Source organism: Homarus americanus, unplaced genomic scaffold (assembly GCF_018991925.1).
Source record: "Homarus americanus isolate GMGI-L3 unplaced genomic scaffold, GMGI_Hamer_2.0 scaffold42643, whole genome shotgun sequence".
In the NCBI taxonomy this organism is placed as follows: Eukaryota; Metazoa; Arthropoda; class Malacostraca; order Decapoda; family Nephropidae; genus Homarus; species Homarus americanus.
In genome coordinates, this window is record NW_024747582.1 from 2214410 (window position 1) to 2236718 (window position 22309).

Sequence of the window (22309 nt, forward strand, 5' to 3'; positions counted from 1 at the left end):
ACTAAATTTATGCACCAATCATATATAAAACATTAGTGTAATTTAAGTATTACTTGAGTATATATCCAAAGTTTGATATTTAAGTAACAATTATACTCAGGGCAGCGCCATCATATTAGATCTTCTGAAAACTTAAATAGTCGTAATTTTGCATTTAAATACAAAATTTATAATTTTAATTAAACAAAAATTATCATTATTAACATAATCACTAATTATACTTATTATTATAATGCAAAATTTTTCATGGAAGCTTTTTCATAGTTTAATGTAAATATACAAAGTAGTGCATGGTTATATATAACTCACACATTTGATTCAGCTCTCATATCATACTTAAATTGGAAAAGAAAATAATATATTCAAATATATATTCATTATCTATATGTATGACTAAGATATAATTTGAATAAAGGGGGTATTCTGGTGTGGGTGTTGTGCGGCGGCGAGTGGCGGAGCAGCACACAGGTAGTAATAGTGTGTCATTCCTCGTCATCTCGTGTTCAGTGTTGAGGCCGGTGGTCGTCATGGGTTTCGGAGAGTATCCAGTTGATTACAACCCCAAGGTCCATGGGCCTTTTGATCCAGCCAGGTTCTATGGCAAACGTAAGCTGCAGTTGAGGCTGATATTTGTGTGTATTGAGGGAGAGTAAGTGAGGTGGTGTGAGGGAGAGAGTGAGTGAGATGGAAGGTGAACATCGTCTGCAAGTTCATCTCTCTGACGATCAGCTGACGAGATTTTACTCGGCCGGATGACCTTTATTGATGTTGTCAGTCTTCTTGGTGAACTCTAATAGCTTTTGAATTGTATATATGTGCTGAGATATAAGATTTGTTTATTTATATGTATGATATATTAATTTGTTGATTCAGAGTTTTCTTGAAATGACGATGATGAATGAGGTTGATCTTGTTTATATCATATTTACTCAGGTATAATTAATTTAAACCACGTATTTACTGAAGTATTACTGTGTTGATAACTGTTTATGTTATTGCCAACGTACTTAGATTCTCAACTCCAAATTAACAATTGGAAATCATTAACCCTTTGAGGATACCAGTGAACGATTGTCTTGCAGATTAAAAATCATACTGGAATGGTATTTAATCATTCTGCTATATTTAAATGATCACCCGGGAGGTTTTGCATCATCTTACAATGTTATATAATCACCCCAAAAACGTTAAGCACCATCATAATAAACCATCTTCCCCCACAGGCTAGTTATGTGATTTTCAAGCATGGTTTAGTTTTGTAAATCCAGATTATGTCATATATGTGTGGTGTCTAAACTGTGCCTTGACTTTTTTCATTTTTTTTCGCAGTGTAGCTTAATTTATGTTTTAGTATTGTAATTTTCTCACTATTTTTCCTAAAGAATTGTTAATCATTGAGCACTATAGATTTTCATAGATAGTTCTGGTGATCATATATTACTTTTCATGACGATTTCTTTTATAGTAAATGACCTTCGGGTATGAATTTTATTCGTTAAAACATTTTCATAAACAAACGATTATTAATTAGGCTGGCTCAAGTGATGGCATAAAGTACACTAGTAGGTTGTAATAGGCTTCTAACACAGTTCTTTTTGTTTCAGCTGACACTCCCTTCGGTCAGGTGAAATTGGGAGAGGTGGGCAGTTGGTTAGGCCGTCGTAGCGTCAGTGGCCTGCCTGGTGCTATGTCACGTGCCTTCTGGAGGTGGCAACACAAGGTGGGTTAATATTGTATTTAGAAAGGAGTCAACATAGTGTATCCGTAATGGTGTTTATATTGGAACATTTTATTTCGTTTTTTTTTGTGAATTTATCGTCTTAGTACTGTACTTTTTTTCCAAGGTTTTTCATTCTATTAATGATGAACAAATGCTCGTCATGTTAACTTTTACTGTCTTTTCAATAAACACTCAATAGCTTACCAGATATTGCAAGAAAAAGCTTTTTGCTGTTGATATATTGATATAAAGCCTTTAGTACAGACCAGCAATTATCCATAACTAGTTTATATACATATCCAGATTATACTCATGTATATAATTACTGTTTATTGTTACTTTCTTAAATTCTGGGAGTGCATTCGTCCCCTCGGCTTGTATTGTAACTAGAGTAGACTCCTGTTGTATCTTGGTAATATGCCCTGATGCCAGACTATAGGTAATATGCCCTGATGCCAGACTATAGGTAATATGCCCTGATGCCAGACTGTAGCCAACCAGGTTACTAATGGACTGTAATGCTATGAAAAAAAAAAGAAAGTTATAGTCCAGGACATACATAACACTGCAGCCAACACCATAATTACTTGTTTTCCCCAGTATGTCCTACCAAAGAAAACTGGATTTGCACCCTTTGGACAGCTGATGGTTGGTTGCATGATCTTCTTCTATGCTATCAACTACGGAAAGACCGGTAAGGTTTTACGGTAATTGTTTTTTATTCATATAGATACGTGTCGGGCTGTGTGTCCGTACATGGTTTGTTTCCTGGGCATAAATAAGAAATGACGAGATTGTTGTATTCAAATTGGCCTATAGGTGATGACTTTATAAAGGATATTGTACTTTAATTGTAATATTGTTTTCATGATCTTGTTAAATGATTGTGTGGTAAAGGTGTTTATTGTTATAGGTGATTGTATGATAAAGTTGTATATCATGGTAAATTTGTTTTACAGTTCACCACAGGAACCACAAGTACCACTGGTAAATGTTGAGCTACTGCTTGTGAGCCTCCAGGTCCTGTCAGTAGAGGCACACTGTTACCACCACCGCTGGACACCCTGAAACTGAGGATTGCGAGGTTGACGATTCCAGAGGACCAAGTCAACGTCACCACAACAACCGGTGTTATCTGAATTTAGCTCATTTCAGTCAATTATTTAAACTGGCCTTTCTGTGTGGCACCAACATGGAAATTGACCATCTATGGTTTTGTTAATTTGGTGTGTAGAATGATATGAAAGATTGTATAAAACTGTATGTATCAATAATAGTAACTTTTATGTATAAAATATTAAAAGTTATAAATAATATACACAGTTTATCATCTGTTAACCTACTTTTTTCTGTTACCTTTATTATGTCAGGATGGTGTTTGCTGAACCCCCTTCACCCGACAGCACTGATCATATCTCCTAATAGTGAAGCAACTAGCAGCAGAGTGATATACATCTCCAGTACACCACAGAGCTAGTGAGATAGTTAATTAGTTTGTTTTCTAAAGTATTTCACCAATAATAAGTTGGCCAGTAATTTTGTAGGTGGTATAGACAACATATTCAATAAATTGCGTAGTTTTGAGGGTGGAAGTAGACAATTTCCGAGGTACAGTGGTATTTAGGTATCGTATGATGGTAGAATATATCTTTACAGTATTACTCTTTTGGTAAATAACTCACCTGTTTAGTAATACTTTACCTGTAACCAACACTGGTAGGTTTAGTCATGCACTAATGGTAGCAGTAGTTTTTGATACCTGTATGGTGAGAGTAGCTATACTTAACTGTGCCCTCACTGGCTCTTGCTTCTGTGACCATACCAACTTAACCTTATTGATAATGGGGACAACACATTAAGAAATAAATCCATTGTATATAGAGGTGGGAAAAGGTAGAGGATTATCATATGGTGGATATAAAAATGAAATGGATATAATCGAATAAACTGCATGTGACATGTCCTGAAGATAAAGAACTCCCTGGTAAATTCTCCTGATTAAACAAATGTGGGGTTGGGTTAGGTTTAATCATCAGGTGAAGTAAGCTGGGGTTAATCTTCATGAGATCCCTTCAAAGAAATTAAGGATTTGGTGTGAGAGTATGTAAAGAAATGAATAAGACAAAATGAACTTGTGTACTGAATATGCTGGGAGTAGTTCCAGAGTGAAGTCATGGCCACAGAGGTGTTTGGGTACAAGAAAATTAAAAACAAGAGACTGTAGAGTGTTATGGGATGAGAGGTTGATAGTGGTAATTATTTTAACAAAGACAAGGATTGAAGAGAAAGACTCGAGCTTGGTGGAAATATGCAAGATGATGATAAAATGAAAGGTGGCGAGGAAGGTTATCTCATGGTTTTAAAAGGATCAAGAATCAGTTCTGGGGGAATTCATTAGGGCAAGAATACCTGGAGAAGTTTAGGTGGTATTAAAGAATGAGAGGATTTATTGTGTGGGGAAGAAACCTAAAAAGGGAGATGGGGAGGATTTTAAAAATTTGTGAGGAAGGAAAGACGGCAAAGAATGCTGGCATGAAGGACTCGGGTAAATTACTTAGGTCTACAGTACTGTATTTGGGAATTTTTCGAATTTTGAAAGCATTAGGCCTTTAATATACAGTATTGTACTGTAGATGAAATATTAAATTAATTTAAGGGAAAAATGTGAAGTTTAAAGGATGCTGTTCTCAAATGATCCCCAAATGACACATACAGACAGTCCCTGAGTTATGAACGGGTTAATTCTGTAGGTTAAGTTAACCCTCTCAGCCTCACACAACACCATTGTGGCGTTGAACATGAAAAGTGAAATAAGTCACGCTCGGCCTCGCGACGCTAACGTCCAATGGGCTATATTTTCAAATAACTCAAAAACTATTCAGAGAATCTGACTGAACTTTGGGTGCCATTTTCTTTGTGTGAGCTTTATCACCTTCCCCAAGATGGTCTTGCTCACCGTGTGGTGTCTCTTTGGTCATTAGAGCAAGAAGTGGCTGCACCGCTCTGCCCTTTAATTATTCCATGATTTTTTGTGTTATATTATTTTTCCTTATACCTCAATATTCTTCAGGCTTTGTTCTTTATTTTGGTATATAGTACATATCAGTGAACACCATAATACAAGCAAAATGTGAATGGAAATCGAGACGTTACTAAACATTTTCATTCCTTTTCAACTTATACTCGAAAAATGTGGCTTAAATTTCAAGAATTTTAAATTTTTTATGGTTTCATACAATTTTATGCTAGAAGAGACGCCATTACAATTAATAAAACAATTCCATGTCAGTGAAATGAGGCCTAAAAAAAATATATACGTATTTCGTTTAAGATTTTTCGGCAACAACCTTCGAGGCTGAGCGAAAGTTTTCAAGCACGTGTGTGTCTCAAGCTCTGAGGTTAAGAGGGTTAATGCTAAAACAACCCTGCCCATACAGAACAAGAATAATACCCCATATATAACAAATAATGGAAATACTGTACATAAAGTGATGTTAAACAATATACAGTATAGTAATGTAAAAAATATAATTTTAATTACAAAATTTTTTATGAATATACAGGGGGTCCCCGGGTTACGAACGGGTTCCGTTCCTGAGGACGTTCTTAAGTCAGATTTGTACAGAAATCGGAACACATGATATACTGTACTTACAGAACAGTGATTAACATAGCCTAAGTCCTTATATACATCTAAAATCACTAAATTCAAGACAAAAGAAGAAATTGAATGATAAAATACAGTAAATGGAAGTAAAAAATATGTCATCAGGTAAATAAAATACTGTACTGTAAATTTCAAGTTTAACCTCGTTCATAAGTCGAGGATCTCCTGTACTGGGATCCCGCTTGAAATTACCGGCATCCTCGACTCAGGGACCCCTCTGTATACAGTACTAGTTTTTTATTACTAAAACCATGATTATAAATACTAACCTTAGCCCATAGGTATCAGTGTAGCTCCTGCTGGGCTACTGTCTACTACACTTCGTTTAGTTAACTTTTTCTATTCTTCTTTTCTTGTGTTTTCAAGATGTTGTGTTGGCCTATGGTGGATAAATCAGTTTTATATTTTTCCTGAACCCTTTAAGGATCACATGAGAGGCAATTTGAGGCAGTCATCTCCCACTTATATTCAGGTTTGGGTAATTTTTGTAAATTATGAACAATAAATTTGGGATGTGGCACAAAAATTCAACTGCATGGAAAGGGGTGAATATTCATCACAAAACTAAACTAGCTTGTTTTGTGTTTGTTACTGTGTTCACCAGAGCATTTTACACTGGTAGGTAGTTACTTTGTGTGTCTCGTGTGAGCACCCGGTCAACTCGTCTTATGAGCACAGTAAGCTCTGTTTCAACAAGTATTACTGGTATGTTTAAGACTGTAGTGTGTCACCCTTACTCAAGATGTGTGGTAAGAGGCCAGCCAGTAGAACAGCAGCAGAACTAAGAGAACCCACAAAGCCATTACTGTATCCTGGATGTAAAGGTGGAAGTGTGTTGGTGGTGAGGGAGACAGATGACCAAACAGTACTACAAGTCTGACTCATTCCCAATAACATCAACTGATGCGCACTACCACCACACAATGGGCAACATTATCTCAGGTAAGTTGAATTTATAACTTTTGTGTATTATTATTAACATATAATATGCAAATTACCGGTGTTTAAAGAAAGTGTAAAAAAAAATCCTCAAAATGGTGGTGGTGATAATTAACTGATTTATTGATGCCTTAGGGTCAGGTATATATTTTTCTTGGTGACATATTTCAGAAAAAAAGTAATGGAAATACAGTACTGTAATACTGTACATGTAATGTGGAGGATGACTGTTTGTATAAGTGTGTGTACATGTGTGTGTATTTATATGTTTATGTAAGGGTTTGTATAGGTGTTTGTGTGTTGTAAAGGCATGTATGTGTGCCACTGTCTACCCAACAACTATTGGGGATCTGGCTGTTTATCAATTTGTGGATCGTGCTTTGAATTTTTGGTTAGCCAGTGCAGTTGGTGAGCTGTCTAGTCGTTTTTATTATTCCTTGACATTGGGTCATATAGCTTGTAAACTTTGGGTGTGGTTGTTGTGTTGGCGACAGCTTCTGCACCTTAAACAAATTCATGCATAGGTGGTCCTAGGGCTGGCCATTCTTGAACACGAGGGGCAACCATTACAGGTTAGACCCCGATAGTCCAGCAGCTTCAATGTTTGGGACGGTGTCATAGCTCACTTCTAGTGGCTGCTGTCACTATTTTACCTTTTAATACTTATAATTTACCCCTAAATATGCCTTCTAAGAGACCAGCAAGCAGTGGAAGTGGTTGTAATGCAGCCAAAATGTAAGCATGTAACATTAACTATTTTAGAAAAGATGTCTATACTGAAGAAATTAGACAGTAATTAGTACATTTTATGCATTATTTTGCCTTTTTTAACCTCAGCTTCGATGGTTCGGAATTTTCGCTAATGTGGAACTGGTCTGGTCCCAAGCTTCACGGATTAGCGAGGTCCAACCTGCATTATTATGTGTGTGTGTGTGTGTGCATGCAAGCAAAGGAGTGTATGTGTGAATGTAAGAGTGTGTGTACAGTGTATGCATGCAACATTGTGCGAAAGTGTGTGTAATAGTGTGCATGTATATATTATAAAAGTATATACAGAACAACACTATGTGTAAATATCTATAAGGGATATCCCCGTTAGCTGGAGTAATTGGAGCAGATCTCCTCAGGGGATGAGAGATTTCTGGGTAACGAGATGACTCAACCCGAATTTTTCCAAGTACAGGGGCCCCTTAAATTCACGGAGGTGAGGTTCTCAAAATGGCCTCGAATCGGCAAATAACATTTGCAGACTGGGGGGAGGGGGGTTACATTTTTACTTGTGTACAAAGAAATGTATATTCCCTGTATGTGTTTGCCCAAAATGTGTGTGTGTGTGTAGATAGACACCCACACAAAACACATACAAATAAATAATAATGGGAAAATACTCTCACAAATAATCAGAAACAAATTTATTAAAAATGTGAGTCTACCCTCAAGTCCATACTCTATTAATAAAGTAATAAAGCACAGATTTGAGGATAGACTGTTACATTTGTAATAAATTTGTTTCTGATTATTTGTGAGAGTATTTTCCCATTATTATTTATTTGTATGTGTTTTGTGTGTATGTGTCTACACACACACACATATTTACAATACAGGTAAAGGAAATTACTGTCTCTAGAACAAATAGCTCCCTGTCCCGGCCGCAAAAACGCCGGCAATTTTAAAATTACCCACAGACATTCTTGGGTATATCCAGGGTGTCATCCACTAATATTAGAGGACTGCGAAATAAAAATCAGCGAATTTGGGGGAGCCCCTGTACTGTACTGGAAAATGTATCTCAGAATTTTCCAGAAAGACACATTACCCGGGAAAAAAATTTGAGTTTCTGTAAGTGTCTATGATTATCCCATAAAGCCCGGGCGATGTAAAACCCACCCGACCCCTACACGGGTATATTTTCAGCCAAAATAAACACTTGAAAAAAATTCCATGTCACCTAATAAATGGATTAATCATTACAAAATAAAAAAAACTAGATTTATGTACTGTACTTACATGCAACTTTCATTGTAGCACAGTTAGAGAGTTGTCTGGAGTGTAGAGTGATGAAAGAGGTGTTGTTTGACGCTGCCACACACAGCAGGGGAGTGATGCTGACACACACACTTGTAACACACAATTCTTACTTGTAGGCAATTTTATATCATATACTCTACCTATCTTATAGCTACAGTACTACAAAACACAAAATATTGATATTTCCTCAAAAGAACTATAAAATACTGAACAGAGGTCGAAGGACGTGCATCCATCACAATGGGTGGCGGGTAACTAACTATGAGGCAAGAGTCTTGAGACAAAGATTACACCTGAGTTGAGTTACCAATTAAACAAGATCCAGTACAAATTATTTCGTCTTGCCCGGACATTCAAAATATACCGCGACAATTAAGAACTTTGAAGAATGTCACCTGGGTTTTTAGGGTTGTTTGTATAAGAGAATGTGAGTTTGTGTGTAAAAGTGTTTTAGAACATAATGTTTGCACCAACACACTTGTTGGTGCTAGAGTTAATGTCTTTTTCACTGTGTTAGACTGATGGGTAACATGAATTTTAAAAATAATTTGTGGCCAGAACACTTGACCAAGGCATTAAGTGCTTGTAAAAAAGGAAAGAAGAAATATGAAATAAAATAATTATACAGATTTATTTCATCATATCTTGACATCCCTATTTACAAATGTAAAAACACTTTACAAACTTCAACATGTTAATCACTGAACTTTGTGCACAATTAGGCTATGCAAAATGACAAGTGGTGCCCATTGTATTACTTAGGTCTCATACAAATACATTATTCTTGACAGCTTGGACAAGGAACTCTTGCCAAATGCAGACAAAACTGGCAAAGATTACATATTAAATGTATATGCCATTAGTGCTGGAAAGACCAGCTTAATTGGTTTCATTAGTTTTAACAGTGAACAATTTATAAGGCTGTCCATACATGTTTACTTAAAATACTGTAGTAGTTAATTTGTGAAAGTAAATGATATTTTAACTCCATCCTTTACATCATCTAAAAGATATGTTTTTATGCCTCTTTACAATACTGTATCCAACAGGAGCATTTGGCAAGAATTCTTAGTTTATGTTCTATTGGTTTCAATGCCATAAAATACACAAAAATGGATGGAACCTTTATCTTCTTCCCATTTGAAAATGCTTACACCAATGCTCAATGTCCATAGCCTGCAAGGGGGAGGGGGGGGGGAAGTACGCCACTTCACATCCTTGCTTAAAGGAGGAGACAATTTCATCAGCCGTTTATGATGGGAGTGATATATAACCAGACACCAGGATGACTGGCTTGGCTTCACATTCAAAGTAGCACCTATGAAACTCCTAATTACCAATTAAACTGTGTTCTACAGAATGTCAGAAGCATGAAAATAACTTTGTATTTCTTCATCGCTATTTAGAAAATGCTAAATCAAATTTAATCATCAATTACACTCGTCTCCACAACAATAGTGGGGTAGTGTAACTTACTGTTCCCCGAATATTTTGTCGCCAGCCACTTGTACACCTTAAAAGTGCTGCAGTTCCCTGGCAACAATCAAAATATTTACCGAAGTATTCCTCGTGTTGGCATGGCCACCACATCCTTGAAGGATTTGCCATAAGAGTGTAAACAATGTGAATTGCCTCACAAATCACAGACAGACAGAAAAGTATCATCAGTTAGTAAAGTAAATGACGGAATAGATTAAAAGAGAAAGACGAGATAATTACTACAATCACAAATGAATAGTTAAAATCTGAGACAGCAACAAGTAGTACAGTACTACAGAATGAACAGAATCATGAATGAGTGTAAAGGACAAACCCTTACTTTAAGCAGAGTAATACTTTCCTGGGTGACCGAGGCTAAATGGTCCACATATACGTACACTTAAATCACAAATATCATATCGGAGAATGTGTCAATTAAGTAACAAACATATCTGTCTAGTTATTATGAACCTACGTGTGCAGGACCATCGCAGAAAGTGTTGTATGTAAATGTATATACAATGTTACAAATGTTCTTTTCATGCTATAGACTGACTTCAGATTGAAATATTTTTAAAAAAGTTAGAACTGAAGATAATGCACATCCTATATTAGACAATTAAAACTTAACACTTTTTGGGGTTAGCACATTAACTCATTTAATAGAACCAGTATATAAAGACTAGTATTTATGACCCATTACATTATTGTTCTTCACTGCCAAATTATCAACTGTCAACGACACACGACGGGTCACAAAGACTAGTCCTCGTCAATACCGTGTTACACGTGGGAAAGCCAGGGTTGTGAAGATGTTTGGTCGCATTCCATTACCAATCACATACAAAACTTACAATATGAGAATTACTTTAAAGGTACTACAGCGTGTCACTAGAGGGAGACGGCTGTACCTCTCTCGATACACTGAACTGTTAAAGGAGGCTCAGAGGAGATGCATCTTGTGAGTAAAGACATAATGTCATATTTTTCATTTATATTATTTTAATATATATATATGTATTAAAAAATCTACAAGCCAAGTACCTTTAGAGTATTAATATATTCAAAGGCATCACATTCTATTATTATTGGAAAGGTGGAAGATAATGAATGTTTTAATATCTGAATCTGTTTATAAGGAACAATAATTTATAGTCTTGAAAATCTATCACCATTTTTGGTTACAAACAAGAAAATAAATTCTTTGCTGTGCGCAAAAATATCTGAAAGTTATTGTTCCCAAACTTAAAAAAATAGAGTCCCATGCCAATAATTTTACAGTAGTGGTTTTATTAATGTGTAGTGTGTACTAATATATACATCTTACACTTATGTATATATACATACAAACACACAAGATGCTCTAAAACAACATTAATCCATAGTTAAAGCCACTTTAGTTTTCACTATCTTACATCATCCAACAGGTATCATTGACCTTGGCAGCATATATAAAATGTTATGTACAAGGAATATTTTCACTATCAACACTTACCGTAAAGCAACTTAAAAAACAACAACAATAGAACATGCAATGATTTTTCATGAATAAACTTGTTTTTGGATGTAATGAAGTGGTAGATGAAACCAGACAAATCCAACTATCTGATAAAAAATGTTTACTACACAATACAGTTTAGTTTGTAGTGTAATGAAAACTTGTGGTCAGCAGTTATAACCTAAATAATTATACCCATGTTGAAGACAGTTGTTGTTAAAACTAGACACATCAGTTTTGTTGGTAATAAGTCACCTGTTATGTTATAAAGGGCAGTACAGCAAGAGCAACATGGATGGCAGGAAGAACACTACATGGGTATGACTTGACATAATAATGCCTTGTCTGAAACATTAAACTGTACACTACATAGCATCTGTTGTTACTGAATAATTATTGTTGCTTGATTACCTAAGATATGTGCCATCTGGCACAAGAAACATGCTCGTTTGACTGACATTTCTTGGAGTGAAGCGGCAGGTCAGCAATAACAGCTATGTTGCTTAGTAAACCCTTCTTGTCAGGTAGTGGGATACAGACCTTTAAAATTGCAGTGCTAATACAAGCACTTACAAAAAAGTGCTAAAATACCCTGGCTATCTAAAAGCACTTGCCAAATTTCAACGGCGACATGTTGGCATCTTACAATAAATCATGATCCTTGAATCACTATGGAAATGTGAAGATCAAGTTCTGGATATTCAGTTTTAACAACTAACATTGCTAACTCCAATGTTGACTATGCAGTTGCACCAAAGTATGTGGTTATATGGAAATGTGAGGAGTTTTGAGTTGTAAGGCTTCTTCTTGAACATACCAGTACACCATTCTAATTTAATCTACTGCCATGATTTACTCCTTCAAAACTAACTCAGTTACAAACACTAAAGAAACAGAGATCACTTAACTATATGTTTCAGTAACTATACCTTCAAATGTACTAAATATAAAATAACCTCAAGAAATAATTTTGCTTCTAATTTTGTATCTCAGAGGTTATAAAGTTGCTGAACTAGACTACTAAGCATAATATTTGACCAATGGTAACAAGTCTGAACACAATGACATAACAAAGACCTTTACAGAAAACATTATTCCATCCAGTATCTAAAATTTATTACATTTGTGCACAATTTATGAAAACAGTCCAGGTGAAGTATGATAATTATACTGATAATGATCACAGATATTAATGTTATTTTGGTCACTTATTTCCCTCATACATACTTCCTGTGTTGTGCAGAACAGCCCATATAAGCATTAAAGCAGCGTCCCCATCACACAATAAACAGTAATTATAAGCTGCAGTTCTCACTCTTTTTATCACTCGATTATTTCATGTCACTAAAATGCTATAAATTTAAAACCCTTGAGGTTTTCTTGCAAAGATCTGCCATCACTTAACTGTAAAGAACAATACAAATACCAACTCTGGTTTATATTTTAGATATGTCAACTGCAAGTCTTATCAAAACACTATATTAACTTTTCACTATTATTTCTACACCTTGATAATCCTTAGAGAAAATAAGTGAAATTAAAAATATTGTATAATCCTTTAAGAGACACTGGGTAGTAATATGGTACTGTACAATATCTGCAGCTCATCAGCCAAAGCAACACCTTCACACATTATGGCTCACATCATCCCTTGACAACAAAAGGCAAAAATTGAATGTCATTATCCAAACATTTTCTAGTTCACATATTGAACTGGAATATATTGTTACAATTCCCAAAAGCAATACAACAAGGCACAAATTATGTTCTCTCGGAGATCATAAGTGCATACGGTGTGTCGACTGCTGGGGGAGGTACACTATTTACTGGACTATAATCTCACTACCGTACTGCTCACATGGAAATGAATAAAATATATATTTATATAAAATTATACAAATGTAATGGAGGCAAATAATGTGTGATTCTGTGCTGTAGAACACTAATACAAACAGGCAGCTGTTAGGTTAACGACCTGGACCTCAAATATATGATTACACTAAACATGTCAAATTCCAGTACAATTCAAGGAGGTATTTGTGCTCGTGCAATGAAAGCCATTTGGGCTTTACCTGCAAATATACAACGTTCTGATGAGTAATACAAAATTAAAATAATTTTTTTATAGCTTTAAATCAAGACAAAAGTTAGAGGGTACAACACCTGGGAAGGGACCCTACACTATCTGCCATCATAAGACTTTGTATAAAAAATTTAGCCGTTCATGAGCCAAGAGTAACTGTGACCCAAGTTATCAATGTCCAACTGCCATTTTCCATTCACTGATTTTTTTGTCCCACAAATGGACATTTCTTTCCTTCAACGTCAAGGGAAAAGAATCACTTGATATATGTATAGTCACTGTCAACATGAAATACACAATTCACTTCAAAATCAAATTGTAAGACATCCTATGATGTATCTGAGCAAAGTGGCCATAAGGAGAAGTATACCAATACTTAGGGCCAATTTGACAAGTTGATAAATCACAAGTGGTCAACATGATTCCAAAGCCTTGATACAACTATTCAAAAATCCACTCATTTGGTACCTAGATGCTGGGTCTTAGAGGAGGACGCACTTGCGTTTCCTATTTGGGGGTTTAATGGGGCAGAGCACGGCACGGATGGCCTCGTCAAACACTGTCTTGAGGCCCTTCTGGGTTAGGGCAGAACACTCCAGATATTTTGTGGCACCGACCTCCTTAGCCATTGATAAACCCTGCAAGATAAATATTCAGCATTATAAATACATAAACAGTTAGTGTTGTGTAGTGATCATATCATAACAGTGATGCTTTGACCCAGGGATAAACAAACCTCTACATGTAACAATTTGTACCCAGTCATTTATATTTAAGTTGCTTGAAAATAAAAGAGAAAATACTGTACTTGTTACATTATAACTCTCCATTGCTGTCATCCAGTCATTCTATAAGAAACCCTTAAACCACATTCATATACACCACTGCTTCCTGCCTGACTAATCCCTTACTTCATGTGTATTCTTCATCCTATCCTTCCATCTCCCTGGTTTACCCTCCCCCTCTTATACACCCACATCATCAATATTAAACTCCTTATTCTTGCTTTAACACCAATACCACTTTACTAAACCCTGATCCACTCTCTGTCTCATTCTTTTCACTTCCACATTTATCTCCTTATTTATATCATTCTTATTCTATACATTCTAACTCTCTATCATACTTTTTATAACCCCTTGTGTATTGGGTCTCCTCTGAGCTGAATAAAATCGTCTGGTGTTAGGTAAAATATTACAAGTGGCGTCTTTCTTCATATATTTTCAATGCATCTATTGGTATTATTTTTCACCCTCTGTTACTCTCTGGTTCAATTCATTTATTTCTCATTCCAAGGACATCCACATCTTCAGTCACTCTACCTATACTCATCATTTTGTTCACATTCACCATCAACTTTCTCCTACCCTTCCAAACTCATTCATTGACATACGTAACTTTTCTAGTGAATCACCTTGAGATAATCTCTTGCAAACACCAGATGCCTCACCTCCCATATTAGCATTAGGTTCTGTGGGGCCGCAGCTACCACAACAAATGTCTTGGAGTGGACGCTTGGTTACTATGTAAGAGGGTGATACGTGGTTATTTACGTATTAACAGTAAAACAATTATTGTGTGATATAAGTAAAAAACCCTTTGAAAAAATTGGAAACTAGATGCAAGTACCAAAATAAATTGTAATTTTTTATTTTAAGTGACTTAAGACAGTTGAACACATAGTTAGATTAATAACATTTCAATTACATAATTCCTTCATCAAAAAGTAAATTTGTCACCAGTCGAAAGTCAATTCTAAAATTTGATTTCTCGTCTCGACCTCCACAGTCACCCCTCAAACAGAAAGAAGAAATACCTGAGGGTAGGAAATTGGAGTAAGTTTCTTGTCCTTAAGCTTGTCTAAGGTTTCACGATCATCCCGAAGATCAAGCTTTGTCCCCACCAGAATTATAGGCGTGTTGGGACAATGATGGCGCACTTCTGGATACCACTGGAAGATAAAAACCTGTATGAGAATATGTCATATACACATTCTAATGAGTTTGATGTCTGCCTAAGTCACATACAGTATACACACAAAGGCTGTCAAAGTAAGATGCTAATTCTGTACACTAGCCAAAGCAAACTATTTGTTCACCTTTACATCACCTAATGAACTAGACAGTCCCTGGTGGTGATGTCTGCCCTTACCATAACTTTTTAAGCAACAAAGGAAAATACAAAATACTGAACTTGGCTTAAATATCAAGCATCTAAAACTGTACTGTACTGTACCTGGTTTGTCTAATTTTATTCTCAATCAGTTAAGTCTTTTTCTAGTTATTGTGTGAAAAAAAAGTAAATGTGGGACTTAAAATTCAAATGTGGAGAAACGCAAGGCTGAGGTGAAACAGCTACCAAGATAACTTACATGTTTGGTTTTAGTGAATCTACTGATGGAGGGTAAATATTTATAGTAATGTTGAGGTTTCTTCTTCCTGTTTAAATATATTCTTAATGTAATGTTTCTAAATATTCTTGTAATGTATTTTGTTTTAGAATGTTTTTCAATGTTTTGTGATGGAACCATTTCTTAATACAGTATTGTACTTGATGCAAGACAAAGGTACTCTACACAGAAACAACTATGATGAAATACAGTAGAATAAGTTGATACCTTTGCTCTAACATTCTCAAAACTGGCAGGGTTGACCAGAGAGAAGCAGATGAGAAAGACGTCAGTTTGTGGGTAGGAGAGTGGACGCAAGCGATCGTAGTCCTCCTGACCTGCTGTATCCCAGAGCCCTAGATTGATTGGTTTGCCATCAACCATAACATTGGCAGAGTAGTTGTCAAACCTGCCGGAAGGAACCGCATCAGTACAGTACCCCGTGAGATGCATCGACAGACAAACTTGTGGGGGAAAGCATCATATTAAGAGCAATCTATCGGTAAGGGTTTTGTGTCAAAGGTTGTATATTATGGGAAAACAAATAAATAAATTAATCTATCTCTCTCTCTTTCCTCCCTCCACTCTCTCTCTTCCCCCCCTCTCTCTCTCTCTCACCTAGATAACAAGAACATGGTATAACTCATCCACTGTCTACCTGCCTTGTGAAATTTTCCTCTAAGTATAAACTGATTTGACCCAACTTTTCTCAGACAAAAATTATAGCTGAAAAGAACGAAACAAATAATGAACCGTGTAGGACCAGCAATGCTAAATTTTGTCGATTAACCACAAAGGTAAACCACCTAACATGGGCCAAATACATAGATTATTAACAATATTAACAATTTAAACATTTCGAAAAAATATATACAGTTTACCTTTTAGATTTTTCATGGATATCACATGAATTCTTGTATTACGCCAGCAACATTATCCTTACTTGTTGATGAGTGAGGTGTCCCACAAGTCAGGATAATATTGCCATTGAAATAAAAGTATTCACATAATCTCCACAAAAATCTATACAGTAGTGTGTATAAATATTTTGATACATCCAGTAATGTTAATAATGAGGTAAAAGTGACCTATTTTTTTCATAATAATATAGTAAACAAAAGCTAAATAAAAAAAGATAAATTTCAATACTGCACAACGAAAATAGCTCAATGAAATCAGCTCATATGGAAGGTGAGGATAATGATAAACACTGTGCTTGTTCTGAACTAAAGATGTGCTGCCCTCACTCCGACACACTTCACCAAGATGTGCTGCCCTCGCTCCGACACACTTCACCACACAGCTTCAATTTATAATCTGGTAATACTGTACAGGGATCGATATAAGACTATAAAACGAGACCTTTTTTGTGAATTCATTAAGTTTAGGAACCTCGGTTTATTTCACCTGATGATAAAACACCCTAAAATACCTGAAGGTGGGGTTAAGTTAAGTTAGGTTTAGGTACGATTAAGTTAGACTGTGTACGATTAAGTCAGGTGGGATTAAGTTAGGTGGTTTAGGTTAGGTTACCATTAGAGTTTATTTATCAGGGCTAATGTTCAGGTGACCCCATATACAGGTACACCCTCCCCTCCCTACCCCACACACATTAATTTAGATACTGTATTCGTAAACCTCAAAACAATAACGTTGAGCCGATACTTACACTGTTGGGATGTACTCTCCGGGGAAGGCGTTGGTCGTGTAGCTGATGAGGAGGCATGTCTTACCCACGGCTCTGTAGAGAAATGGTTGTATGAGTTACGGCATTTGTTACACCTTTTAAAAAATTAGACTTTTGTTACACCTTTCACCAAAAACTATAGGGATCTTTTTACACCTTTTAGGGCTCCTTTTACACTGTTTAGGGCTTTTTTACACCTTTCACCAAAACTATAGGGCTCTTTTTACACTGTTTAGGGCTTTTTTACACCTTTCACCAAAAACTATAGGGATCTTTTTACACCTTTCACCAAAAACAATAATAAAAAAAATATATCTACCTAAGAACAATATTTTACCTAAATTTTGCATATAAGGTAAATCTGATTACCAACTGAAGATGAAACTAAAGTAATTATTATAACATATTTTAAACAGTTAAGTAATTAAACTGATATATTAATCTAAGTCTCCATATTACACAATAACTACTGTACCATGTAATACCCCCTCCCCCTTAACTACTCCCCCACACGCAACGGACCAATGGGGGTTCTCCTGGGACCTCATTACCCTGTTACCTGAGAAATGATCAACAGGTGTGCAATTATGGTAAACCTTAAATAAAAATGTAAGGTTTTATTTTTGTGTGTACAAGATGATGTGAATTGGTTATGTTACATCATAAAAGTTATGGTGAAATTATTGTACATGTGGTGTAGTTTCTGAAATGAAATAACATGCTCTCTCTCTCTCTCTCTCTCTGTGTACAAGATTACGTAATTTCGTTTTCTACATGACGGTTATGTTGACATCACTGTACATGTACTATAATCTAGTAATATAATAACCAAAATATACATTACCTGTACACTATTGACTAAACCAACACTCACAACTTTAACAATGCTAAAGAAAAAAACACACACACACACAACACAAACAAGAGAACAGTTAATAAAATATAATTCAAACATGACACACAAACAAATATCCTCTCTCTCTCTCTCTCTCTCTCTCGGATGTCCAGCCACACGCAATGACCCCCCCACCACCACCACTGATCTCTGTCTGTCTCTTTCCCAATACTTCATTATGCCCCATCTAAATCACCCTCTACCTCTCCTCCTTCCCCCCCCCTACCTGTCATCTACCAGCTCCTCACCCCCTCCCCACCTGCCCGTCACTCACCACCCCACTCCCTCCCCCAGGCAAAAGCGCCTTTGGGCTTGTATGACCTAGCTGAATGCAGAGGGCACCCACCACCCTCACCACCCACACAGTCACCCACCACCACTCCACCACCCTCACCACCACCACACAGCCACCCACATCCCCACTACCACACAGCCACCCACCACCATCCAGCCCCACATCCCCACACACCACACACATCCCCACATCCCCACACAGCCACCCACCACCACACACCACCACACCACCCCCACCAGCCACCACCACCTCACCACCAGGGGTCCAGGCAAGAGAAGGGTCTAGGGGGGCTGTAAGAGAAGGGGTCTAGGGGAAGGTAAGAAGGGGTCTAGGGGGAAGGTAAGAGAAGGGGTCTAGGGGAAGGTAAGAGAAGGGTCTAGGGGGGGGTAAGAGAAGGGGTCTAGGGGAAGGTAAGAGAAGGGTCTAGGGGGAAGGTAAGAGAAGGGGTCTAGGGGGAAGGTAAGAGAAGGGGTCTAGGGGGGAAAGGGGTAAGAGGGTAAAGGGGTCTAGGGGGGAAGAGAGAACAGGGGATCCAGGGGAGGGTAAGAGAGGGGGGGTCCAGGGGGAAGAGAGAACAGGGGGTCCAGGGGAGGTAAAAGAGGGGGTCCAGGGGGAGGGGTAAACGAGGGGGGTCCAGGGGAGGGTAAACGAGGGGGGTCCAGGGGGGAAGAGAGAACAGGGGTCCAGGGGAGGGTAAGAGAGAACAGGGGGTCCAGGGGAGGGTAAACAGGGGTCCAGGGGAGGGCGAGGGGGGTCAAGGGGGAGTCAATTATCACCGAACACCTCTAACAGGGCGACTCATCCCCACAACACAACACACAATTTGCTAGATGCTCCTGGCTCTCTCTCTCACCCACAACCCTTACATAGAAACAATTCCCCCCTCTCTTTCTCTCTCTCTCTCTCACACCAAAGAAAGACCCCCACCCAAATCAACCAATCCAAATGACTTTCCTCCGACACAACCCAAATAAATCAACAAAGCCAATCCCCTCCAGTTATCCTACGAGCCAATCAGCATCGCGTTCAAACCATGACGTAGAGATGACGTAGCAGTGACGTGGCGGGGAAGAATGGCGGGCATATTACCATATTTGGGTTGTACTCCCCCACACGCTCTCCCCCCACGCACTCACTCACCTGTAATTTAATGAACAAAGGTTAGGACATGGTTTAAAAATATGTACATGTTTATATAAAATTACATAAGGAATTGCTATTACTACTACTACTACTACTACTATCACCACCACTACTACTATTACTCCTACTACCACTACCACTGTACTGTGTCTAAACTTCAGGTGGGACTAAACTGGGGTGTCTAATCTTCAAGTGATCATAAAACACGTAAAGAACACGGAAATTATTTTATAGGAAGGTAATGAAGTAAAAATGCTATATGTGTTCAGTGGCCGTGACATTTGCAACATTCAGACGAGTCGAGAGAGAGAGACGCAAGGTAAGGTTGAGAGAACGTTCAAGTGCATTCATATCCACGGTCATGCCTTGTAGAATGTTGGGAGAATGTTAACTTATAAAAACTGGATGTAACTGGCTTATAAGAGGTCAGATAGGACACCCATTATTCTTTACATTCTCAGTCAACGCCAAACATTCTCTTCGCATTCGACGCCAAACACCATAGGCCTACTACGTAACCATAGGCCTAAGTACACACATCTAGTACCTGAAGCTAAATGACTCTTGTACAACTAATGGTGTACAAACTATGCTACTGTACACGGTGTTTATAAAGTCCCTTGATGTTCGTGTTTACCAGACCCAGAGTAAACAAAGGCCTTTCCTTCATTTTATACACCATGGCTGCGTTATTCACTATGTCTACACTTCCAACTGTAAACTACAATAAAACATAGTGAATAATGAAGTTGTTTGTAGAGTTAAGGAAATAGATAATCTGTGTTTTGTTTGTGTAAATATAAAGGGACTTTGTAAACAGCCAGTACAGGTTAATTAGACTAGGTGAATGCACTCCGTCTAATGACCACATGCCAAAGATGTTGCACTTGATGGTGATTGCAATATACACAGTATGGGTGATTGCAACTGTATTGGTGGTTGCAACATAGTGATAATTGCAATATACTGTACTGGTTACTTGAGACGCATATATAGATAGTGGTAGTACAGGTGGTGGTGGTAGTAGTGGTGGTAGTACAGGTTACAGGTGATGGTGGTGGTGGTAGTAACAAGATCTATGCATATGTACACAACCTCCTCCTCTTAATTATCATATTTCCTCTCTCTCCATCTCTCATTTCTTATTCCGGGTGTCATAAAGGCCTCCAGATGACCTCATAAAACAACCTCCACAGTAAATTACCTCACGAATACCTCCAGCAAATTTACATTCCACTCTCAAGTGAAATTAATTGACCTATTAACTATGCCCCGTCCATTTCAAGCGTCCATAGCAACCATTAAAATTCTTAAGATGCTGATTGGCTGTTGGTTGCTAAGTGAAGTATTGCCAAATCACCAAATTTACGTCCATTTATTTTTTTAATATTTAGTGATTAATATGAATTCATTTTTCATATTATATAGATTTAACAAGACTATGATCGTTATATTTAACACTGAATATAATGGTAGTTTGGATCATTTAACAACCACGAAGTAATTAAGTTGACAGAATTGTGATATTTGGTAATGACGTCAAAAGTGGGCGGGGCTTAATTTATAGGTTGGTTGGGTAAGTCTTATTTACATATGTGGTTTACCTACACACCTGCACTAACACATACCTACACCACACACACACACACACACTCACACCTGCACTTCCACATACCTACACACACACACCTGCACTTCAACATACCAACAAGCTACAACTACCTAAACCCCCACACACCTACCAACACCTCCACACACCTACACTTCCACACACCTGTTCAATGAAAAACTAGGAAGCCAAATTTCCTCATCAATACAGTCAAGAATATACAATAGCCGGGTTGTAAAACAGTGCTAACCCACAAAACTGACTACAAGTTGTTAATATACTGTAAAATATAACCTATAACATCCACTTAAAGACCTCAGCTGTTAAAGGTCAGGTGGCACCCCCGTATATTAGGTCAAGGTCAGGTGGCACCCCCGTATATTAGGTCAAGGTCAGGTGGCACCCCCGTATATTAGGTCAGGGTCAACTGGCACCCCCATATATTAGGTCAAGTAGCACCCCGTATATTAGGTCAAGATCAGGTGGCACCCCGTATATTAGGTCAGGTCAGGTGTACCCCGTATGATAGGTCGTCAGGTGGCACCCCCCGTATATTAGGTCAGGTCAGGTGGCATATATTAGATTAAGGTCAGGTGGCACCCGTATATTAGGTCGTCAGGTGGCACCCCGTATATTAGGAGTCCAGGTCAGGTGGCACCCCGTATATTAGGTCAGATCAGGTGGCACCCCGTATATTAGGTCAAAGGTCAGGTGGCACCCCGTATATTAGGTCAGGTCAGGTGGCACGTAGGTCAAGGTCAGGTGGCACCCCCCCGTATATTAGGTCAAGGTCAGGTGGCACGATGGGTCCAAGGTCAGGTGGCACCCCGTATGTGGGTCAGGTCAGGTGGCACCCCGTATATTAGGTCAGGTCAGG

The 22309-nt window shown here is 37.7% G+C and overlaps 2 protein-coding genes across 2 annotated transcripts; one reads left to right on the forward strand and one right to left on the reverse strand.

Moving 5' to 3' along the window:
• Positions 1-472: 472 nt before the first annotated feature.
• On the forward strand, positions 473-3036 carry LOC121879687 (putative ATP synthase subunit f, mitochondrial). The gene is made up of 4 exons (XM_042386415.1): positions 473-606; positions 1605-1720; positions 2321-2414; positions 2680-3036. Exons 1-4 carry the CDS (start codon positions 528-530, stop codon positions 2709-2711), a joined length of 321 nt encoding a protein of 106 aa, XP_042242349.1. The 5' UTR covers positions 473-527; the 3' UTR covers positions 2712-3036.
• A 5934-nt stretch (positions 3037-8970) lies between these two features.
• Positions 8971-17646, reverse strand: LOC121879688 (ras-related C3 botulinum toxin substrate 1). The gene is made up of 4 exons (XM_042386416.1): positions 17473-17646; positions 16032-16212; positions 15231-15365; positions 8971-14052 (listed from the first exon to the last, which is right to left on the reverse strand). The coding sequence occupies exons 2-4, from the start codon at positions 16185-16187 to the stop codon at positions 13897-13899; spliced, it is 447 nt and encodes a 148-aa protein (XP_042242350.1). The 5' UTR covers positions 16188-16212; positions 17473-17646; the 3' UTR covers positions 8971-13896.
• Between the last annotated feature and the right edge of the window lie 4663 nt (positions 17647-22309).

Bases quoted from the DNA above. Each gene is read 5' to 3' on its own strand.
- LOC121879688 (XM_042386416.1), bottom strand. From the start codon at position 16,187: ATGGTTGATGGCAAACCAATCAATCTAGGGCTCTGGGATACAGCAGGT. The intron at 15,366-16,031 runs GTATCAACTTAT...TTTATCTTCCAG, and splicing joins TTGAGAATGTTAGAGCAAAG to TGGTATCCAGAAGTGCGCCA. The intron at 14,053-15,230 runs GTATTTCTTCTT...TTTATCTTGCAG, and splicing joins CTCCAATTTCCTACCCTCAG to GGTTTATCAATGGCTAAGGA.
- LOC121879687 (XM_042386415.1), top strand. From the start codon at position 528: ATGGGTTTCGGAGAGTATCCAGTTGATTACAACCCCAAGGTCCATGGG. The intron at 607-1,604 runs GTAAGCTGCAGT...TTTTTGTTTCAG, and splicing joins AGCCAGGTTCTATGGCAAAC to CTGACACTCCCTTCGGTCAG. The intron at 2,415-2,679 runs GTAAGGTTTTAC...TTTGTTTTACAG, and splicing joins TATCAACTACGGAAAGACCG to TTCACCACAGGAACCACAAG.